Source organism: Tachypleus tridentatus, chromosome 2 (assembly GCF_004210375.1).
Source record: "Tachypleus tridentatus isolate NWPU-2018 chromosome 2, ASM421037v1, whole genome shotgun sequence".
Taxonomy (NCBI): domain Eukaryota; kingdom Metazoa; phylum Arthropoda; class Merostomata; order Xiphosura; family Limulidae; genus Tachypleus; species Tachypleus tridentatus.
The window spans coordinates 88717096-88726190 of record NC_134826.1 but is presented as its reverse complement, the minus strand read 5'-3'; the positions used below and the strand labels follow the sequence as shown (position 1 = coordinate 88726190).

General features: G+C 31.1%; 1 protein-coding gene across 1 annotated transcript in view; it reads left to right on the top strand.

Moving 5' to 3' along the window:
• Positions 1-1536: 1536 nt before the first annotated feature.
• LOC143244455 (uncharacterized) overlaps positions 1537-9095 on the top strand; it is a 37087-nt gene continuing 29528 nt past the window's right edge. The window contains exons 1-6 of the mRNA XM_076489141.1: positions 1537-1555; positions 3022-3136; positions 4064-4197; positions 6743-6989; positions 7252-7444; positions 7867-7954. Of these exons, the coding sequence (XP_076345256.1) occupies positions 3055-3136; positions 4064-4197; positions 6743-6989; positions 7252-7444; positions 7867-7954 (744 nt within the window). The 5' untranslated portion in view covers positions 1537-1555; positions 3022-3054. The remainder of the gene's footprint in view (positions 1556-3021; positions 3137-4063; positions 4198-6742; positions 6990-7251; positions 7445-7866; positions 7955-9095) is intronic.

Sequence of the window (9095 nt, the reverse complement as noted above, 5' to 3'; positions counted from 1 at the left end):
AAAATCCTATTTGCCTTGCCATTCTCAATAACACATTGCTTGGATGACTTAACAGACTAATCATCCAGTAAAATAAGGTATTTATCTCCATTAAGATTATTTCCATCAACATTATACTCATAATTCAGAGTGTGATATCCCACACGTATTACCTTGTATTTAGTATAATTAAAAGACATTCACAATTTATCCGCTCAATTCATTAAATAACCTAAATTCTTTTGTAAAGCAGTGGCATTATTTTCATAACTAGCAGAATTCAAAACCTTAATATTACCAGTAAAATTAAACAATTTTACTATGTCACTGATGTAAATAAAAAAGGAACAACTACCTCATTCGCAACATTTATGCAGTTTGACTGAACTATGTTTATAACAACCCTTTGCTTTCTATCATATAACCAGTTTTCTATTTAACGAGGCCATCCTATTGCCTATACTTAACAGAAATGACTTTTAAGAAGTCTTTTACGTGGCATCTTGTCAAATGTTTTTTTTTTGGAAAATCCAGTTATTCCAAATCCACACCGGTACCCTTACCTGCATAAATAATAATCACTTTAAAAATATCTAAAAAGATTAGAAATGCAAGATTTCCTCCTAGTCAAACCATACTGATTGTCCAACAACATTTTAAATTTTGTGTAATGTCGTTGCAAAATATATTTTACTAGACTTTCACACCACCAATATAAGTCTAATATTATAGAAGTTTGCAAGATTAATCGGGGGCCTACAGAACAACAAAGAAAAAATAACAAAATTTCGGTTTCTTTGTGTGTGCGTGCGTGCTATATTCTGTTAATAATAGGATAAGAGGACAAAAGTTAAAGACCTGGAAAAGTCAGGCTCAATTCCATTAAAGTTTTAATTTGCTAATAAGAGTGACTAACTCCTGGAATAGGGTTGTATCGACAATAGTGGAGGCCGGCACTTTACATGGGTTTAAAAGAAGATTCGATAATTTTCCTGAGAAGTACGTGTATGTTTCCTTATAACAAAGCCACATCGGATATCTGCTGAGCCCATATAAGGGAATCGAACCCCTGATTTTAACGTTGCCCGTCGACTAACCACTGTACTAGTGGGGAATTCCTAAAAAAGTAAAGAATGGACGTAGATTTACTTTTCTCAAGGGTGGGTCAGGAGGGACAACCGTAATTAAAAGACCAAATGGACGACTGTTGTCCACATGTTGAGTGATTTTATTTTGCATGTGATGACTAATTAATTTAAGCAAATAAAATAAAACAGTAGTTGGTTAATTACTTTATAGATGTGGAAACTCTTTAAAACATTTATACATTTTGTTTGTAAGTTATTTTCATAGCCATAGTTCCAGCATAATATTTATTAAACTTAAAAGTTCATTGAACAATGAGGAGAAAGAGATCAATAAAAATCAAAGTAATTAATCGGCTTATTAAATAATTTAAATTCTACTTTTACTTTAGTGCTACCCGCCCACTCTATTGTTTTGAGTATCAGATTTTCGATACGTAATAAGTATGTGATTTGGTAACGGTCAGCTGTTGTTATATTTCTTTAAGCAGGTATTATAAGTATGTATAGTTTTATTTTAATAATTTAACTGCACCTTAATGTTTATTGATGATCGGAAGTAGATTTCAGTTTTGATGTCGTTATTTTTACAATCGCATGAGTGTTGCTTCAGAAAGTGTTTGTTTCGATATTTTTATTGTTTTTATCTTTACAGATAGTACAGTTGGGCAACATAGGCGTAGTCAGTAGTTAATAATTACTGTAATCTAGGCGTAGACTGAAAAATAACGCGATTCTTGTAATACAGTTTGTGGTTCTGTAATTAGGGCTAATTTTAAAAGTCAAATAAGTAAACTAGCATTTAATAAATTAAACTTAAACTTTGAAGTTACCTTGACAATTCTGCTTTCCTGGTAGACTAGATACTAGTTTTAATATAAAAGTCGTAACGTGTTAATACATGATTAGGCACAGACAAAACCCACAACGACCAACTGTTTAATAAAACACCTGTGTGGTATGTCACCAGTAGTCGCATAAAACATTCAAATTCATGTCCAATGTCTTTTTGACTGTGTTGTCACTGAGGGGCACGAAGTTTGTGCTGTCATGAAAAACCCAGGCCTATGTCATAATTCATTAATTGTACATTGTTTACGTAATAAGAGAAATTCGCTTCAGACATTTTCATTATTTAAGAACAATTCTGTGAACTCTTATAAATTACCGTATATCTTAAGGGATACTTTTCCTTTGAAAACTGAGTTGCAATAGTATTTTTGATCAAAATGGAAGTGCATCATCGATTTATGTAAATAGTCAGTAATGTTATAATAATGAGTTTATACCATCATTCATTTGATATGGAAAATCCAAAGATCATTCTAAAATAACGAGTTTCAGGCAAGCCTAGACAGAATCATACATTTTCTAAACTCTGAATACTGTCATTATAATTGGCTATATCAAGTAGTAAGTTGTATGTTTTATAATTTTAAGTTTCTCAGTAACTTGTTTTGGTCCAATGAATATTTTATTATTCTTTTTATCCAGATTTCTGCAAGTCTAAGCTTCAGTACTTTAATTTTAAATTCTGTTAAAGACCAGTATAGATAAGCTGTGTGCAAAACTTTAGAATAAGTATCTGATGTGATGCAGTTAATTTTTATTTTAAATATAACTCTAAACTTAAAATAATGGTTAATAACAAAATTTGGGGAATTGGAAGAATAAAAGCCTTTTATTTCTTTATATTTAGAAAACAATTGGATAAGGAGACAAAAGTTTAATATTTGTCAAAAGACAGACTATGGTCTAGTTAAGATCACTGTATTTTGAAAACAGTTTTCCAAATGAGGCCTAATTAAAGTTCTGTACAAAGAAACAATAGCCTTCTGTGAATAGTATTCCAGTTTTTTCTTTTCAAAATAAAAACTAATGTATATTTTTTCATTTCATGCAGGTGTGATGAAGTCGTTATCACTGTGAACAATTTGTTTTTTTCTCTACCTGCTAGTTGATATTTTGTAAAGAACAACAGCCCTTGAAGATGCATCATCAGTTTTTTCTTCTTTTAAGTTTTCTTCAGGCTTTGGTGATTCCTTTAGTAAATACAGTTCCTTTAAGTAAAGGTCAGTTGGAGTACAGACCACACATTTTCTTTGCTAATGTGCTGTCAAGTTTGTTAATGTTTTTTAATAAATCACTAACTAGAAAGTAGCATTGATCTATTAATAGAATTTAGTAAGCATAGTGAAAACTGGAGTGTAAATGTATTTAGTGATGAGAAACAGCCAGTTTCCAGTTGTTTTAATTTTGCCAATATTTTACCTTATAGATGTATCAACATTTAGATGCCCTATTGAACATTAACCTAATCATAGCAGAACAAACAGTTGATGTGATTCAAAATAATAACAGTTTGTTCTTATGTTGTCTGACATATGACCATGTTAATAAGAGCAAAATAGTGTAAAAATAAGTGTGGGACAATAATAAAAAGTGTTGAAGGAAATATTTATTTAAAAATTAAAGTAAAAGGATGAGTTATGGGAACATTAATGAACATCTAGAGGTAAATCGTATGTGTAGTTATAGTCATACGCTATAGACATACACTCTTTTGAATAGGAATCCAGCAGATGGTATTAAAATGTCAGTATCTATATACATAAATCCACCATTTAAAGTGGCAACCCTCTATTCCTGCTAATCAGAGACTGTTTATGTGAATAGATTAAAAGATATTGCAACACCTGACCAGGTACAAATAAAACAGTTTGGAAGACTTTATATTAAAAAAAAATATAACAACTAAATAAACTTTATTTAAATAATTTCTGAAGTCACATTTGACAAATAGGAAAAGAAAAACGTAATTGTTAAATTTAGACATAAATTAGAATACATAATAAAATGTGTATTTTAAGATGGATTACTCGTGTAGTCTGGAATTTCCTTCATTACACATAGGTTATTTGTAAAACCATTTCCAGTAATGTCTGTAGTATGTGTTTAATGTAAGACGTATGCTAAACACAATGTGTTTAAATTGGCAGGATCTCTGTTACATCCTGATTTCCTTCAGTCTGGTTCTATACCATATCTACCTGGTGTTGTAACAGGTGTTCTTTTGGTGTGCTTTGTTATAGTTCTAGCTGGTTGTTTATGCTGCCCCCATCAGAGATTAAAGGTGAGATTTTCAGGAACCTTTGATATATAACACCATATCTTACAATTATATTTGTAAAATGCAATTCTAATATATTTTCCCAATGTTTTAATGTTAAGTGACACATATAACCTTGGTATATAGAACAACAAAATTGTAGTTCTCTTTGGATCAAATTATCTTTGAAAATTGGGGCAGTATTTATTTTCTTATAATCTTCTGTTAACCCTTTTGTATCCTAGATTTTACTGACATTACATAATAACAATAGCAGTTACATTTGTATTTTTTGGTGTTGATTCTATTTTTGTACAATATAAAATAAAATGTATCAAACTTTTGAATTTTTTCTCTGTTTGCTGCAGCCAGATGGCACTGTCACTGTATGTATTATTACTGTAAGTAATAAATTGATTTTTAAAATATATTTCTATTTAACTTTTGTTATAAGCTTCTAGAAATTGAGATTATATGTTGTATGTGATTATACACACACGCACACACACACACACACACACACACACACACACACACACACACACACACACACACTAGAATAATATACCTCTGTTTTTTGTGTTTCTCTCTATTAATTTCTTCAGCTGGTTTCTTTACTTCAAAGGTCAATGTTTATGATGTAATTTTACAGAAAAATCTGTAATAAAAACATTGAAATACTGCTTTTCAACTAAATATAAATAACCTAAATTGAATGTACATGTTTTTCCAACTGTACAAACCTGTAATACATTCCTTGACTGGATATTGTTTTCCAGAATTGAATTTGATTGGTTGTTTAATTTTCCCAAATTTAACACAGCTGATTACATTTAATTTTCTGGAATTCAACTAAACTGTATGTTGTTTATTTTTCCTAATTTCAATGTAGCTGAATGTTTTTTTTTTAAATTTCCCACATTCAAAACGATTGGATATTGTTTAACTGACCATGATGGCCTGGCATGGCCAAGTGCGTAAGGCGTGCGACTCGTAATCCGAGGGTCGCGGGTTCGCGCCTGCGTCACACTAAACATGCTCGCCCTCCCAGCCGTGGGGGTGTATAATGTGACGGTCAATCCCACTATTCGTTGGTAAAAGAGTAGTCCAAGAGTTGACGATAGGTGGTGATGACTAGCTGCCTTCCCTCTAGTCTTACACTGCTAAATTAGGGACGGCTAGCACAGATAGCCCTCGAGTAGCTTTGTGCGAAATTCCCAAACAAACAAACAAATTAACTGACCATGACTGGTTGTTGTTGAGTGTTCTAAACTTGAGCATGGCTGAATATTTTTTAAATTTCCTGAATTGATTATAAGTAGATATTTCATGATGTTTTAAATTCAGCATGAGGGGGTGGTTTAAGGATGGTTAAAATTGAGTCTGATAGAACACAAGAACCAGAGAAATAAAGAAAGAGATAAATGGCAAAGGAAAAAAAAAAGATTGCTGGATCACAGACTTTTAGATCGTAGAGTTAAAGTGATATTAAAGTGTCTAATGAATTAAGTTTAATTTTTTGTTCAGATTGCTCTGTATATTAAACCATGATACATCATCAAGTAAGTTGACACACTGCTACATTTCAACTTAAGGAAAGAAATGGATGCAGAACAACAAAGTGTTTCTAATTTTTTTCTAATTTGAATGACCAACAGCAACTGTGTTTGTTTCTAATATTCTGATGTTATGATAAATGTATTCACAAACAGTATTATTTGGCATAAATCACAGAAAAATCACTTAATTAAACCTTCTACTAAATATGTTCCTTCAAACTGTGCAAGGAAATAAACTGGAATGATACCTGAGATAAGGTTTTTTTCACCTTTGTTTAATTTAGTTGAAAATGTACAAGGGTCTAAAGTTAACATGAATCAGATTACAGTATCAGCTTTGTGCTGCTCGTGTAACATGTTTACATTAAACTGGGTAGTTTGGATGTGTGTAAGAAGTTGTATCTAATATAAATTTGTAGCTTTATATGTATGTTTATCAAATGTAAACATGCCTGTGGGTTCACTTACATTTGTAAACTTCCAAATTTTTTAACAGTTTAAAAGAATGTTACAGATATTTTATTTTGCCAGTAATTCCAGTAAAGACAATGTATTCAGTACTTGACAGGCATGAAATACTTTATTATTTATTGTGTTACTATGGTTTGAAATACTGCTATTTATAAATTATATAATCAAGGACAAGTGCAGATTTGGTTGGAGTGTTTGATAGTTTCTTTACGAGTGTTAAAAGCTGAGAAGTTGTATATAATTGTTTAAAAAAATTGTTTTTCTATAGTTAAAAATTAAAACTGAAAAGTGGAAACATTTTAACATGGTATGTTTCTAAATATTAAGCAGGTGAGTCACTGTTTTTCACAAATTATATTGTTCATAGTATTGTGTTGTGATTGGTAGTTACTAAGAAAGCATAGAAGTTGAAGGTTGTTGGATTAATGATTGATAATACAAAATTATTTATCATAGTCCTGTTGGATTTGACTATGATTATTGAAGATGTGGCTCGCTATACCTGTTATAATTTTGTGTTTTGTGTGTTTCACATACAGAACTTAGGACAGAGCAACGGAATAGCTTTATCCCAGAAAATTTACCATAATCTTCCAAGATCATCATTTGAATTGGATTCTATCCATCATCAACTAAGCAGGCAGTTTTATGAAGATGAAGTTGAATTCGATCAACCACCAGAAATTCATTTCAGGAAACAAAGCGATCTGCCAGCTGACAGAGTACCCCATCCAGCCTATTTTGGTCAAGTTCCATCAAAGCAGTTTGTCCTGGAAGAATGGCTTGGTATGGTATTTAATTAGTATTTTCAAGTTATTAATTTATTTGAGTATAAACTTTTAATTTTTTTTTTTGTTCTGTTGTTGAACATTGAACAAGATAAGTTAGAAATTGATACAACATTTTTATTAAGCAGTATTTTTCATTTTTCAATTGGATAATAAAGATGTTAAAAAATGGCATATTGTTAGTTTACCTTAAGCCTTCTTTATGATAAAAACCATTATGTGCTCTTATTGCTTGGCATCATTATTAAAAACCTTTATAGATAATAGTTTCAACCGTCACCACATCCAGTATTTGAACGAGATTGGCAATGGTTGGTTTGGAAAAGTGGTTGAAGGTCAGGTTCAGGAAATTGGTGTGGACCAACCTCAGTCTCGGGTAGCTATTAAAATACTGAATGAGGATGCTTTACCCTCGCAACATAATTATTTTCTGAATGAAGTCGAGGTTTTCAGGTGAGTTTTTGGAATGCATCCGGTTGAATACCTTACATAATTAAAAATAGTTTTTCTGTGTGGTATCATTTATTGGAGTGATAAGGGTAATAGATTGCTATTGCATGAATCAGATAGTTAATGTTTAGTGCCAGAGTTATTCTAGGTAACTTGAGAATGCAAGCAAGACAAAATATGGTACAAGAAAAAGTTTCTGAGAACAAAGACGAAAATGCAGTCTTCAAACACTGAGATCACAAGGTTGTCTTTTGAAAATAACAAAACAGAACACAAGATAGAATAATATCAGAATGCATCATACAAACATTATGTAGTCAACATAAACAGTCTTGTATTAAACTGATGTACTATTAACATTTACAACAGATAAAGGAACTTCAGTAACGTTTGATGCAAAATATTTGTTTTCTGATCTTCAACAGAAAACTTCGTCATCCTAATATTTTACGGGTGATTGGACAGTGCCTTGAAGACTCTCCTTTCTTGATCCTTCTGGAGTTTGTGTCAATGGTAAGGTTTAAATTTATATTTTATTTATGTGTATACCACATGTTTTGTGTCAGACACAAATTAAGTTCAATCTTTTTATGGGTAAACATTTATTAAGTCCACATATTTATGTACTTGTGTTTCTGGATTGCGGTTAGTATTTTTTATTTTATAATACAAAAGTGCTTATTTACAACTGTTTAAGTTTTGTTTTTACCAGTGGAAGAAACTTTCTCATGTGATAATGTCAGGGAAAAGTAATCAAAATAGTCTTAATTATTGATAATATCTTGTTTGTGCTCACCACAGCTTTTCTCCCTTAAATTTTGACCTATGTTGAAAAAGTATCTTTTATATAAATGTTATTACATGTATTACCCTCACTGTATAAAACCTATTTTGCATGATAGTAGGTGATTTAAATATTGTGTTCATTGATTGGCCATGCTGTTTCTATGGTGATACTTTTAAATGTGTATTTTTAAACAATGATTGCTTCAGGGAAACATGTTGGATTATAGTTACTCATTTTGACTGTGTATAATTAACAGTTACTAAACAGTACCATGTTTGGTGTGTAGGGATGAGCAGGAAAAACCATGGTTTACACATACTATGTATTATTCATTATATTCTTGAATCTCTCTTATAATGATTTCATAGTCTTCTGTAAACTCTTAACTTGGGTTTTTAAGGTTTTCAAAAGCTGCTAAGATCTTCATTTTAGTCAAAACATCACTGAGTATAGAATTATTGAGTAGAACAGCCATGTTCTGCTGGTTGTTCAAATTGTGATGTCAGAAGGGTTAGCTCACCAGTGTTTGAAGTTGTTGTGATGACTTGTTGTATTTTAACTTCATAGTTTCATTACCTTCAACACATGATGTCCACCAAGACAACTCATCATGCCAGACTGCCTTCATAGTGACTTCCATTCATTAACATTTAAAAAGAAGGGAAACAAGTAATAAAACAATTTTTAAAAAAATAAGTGTGATGTAATGCCATCTATTGGATTGTAAATATATCTATTGTGTTTTTGACACGTAATAAGCAGCAGAAACAAGGCAGAGATAAATATAAAAATCTCTATGTAAGTAGCTACTGACTCAATATTGCAAAATTATGGAAATTTGTCAATGTAAGACTTTATAGCATTATT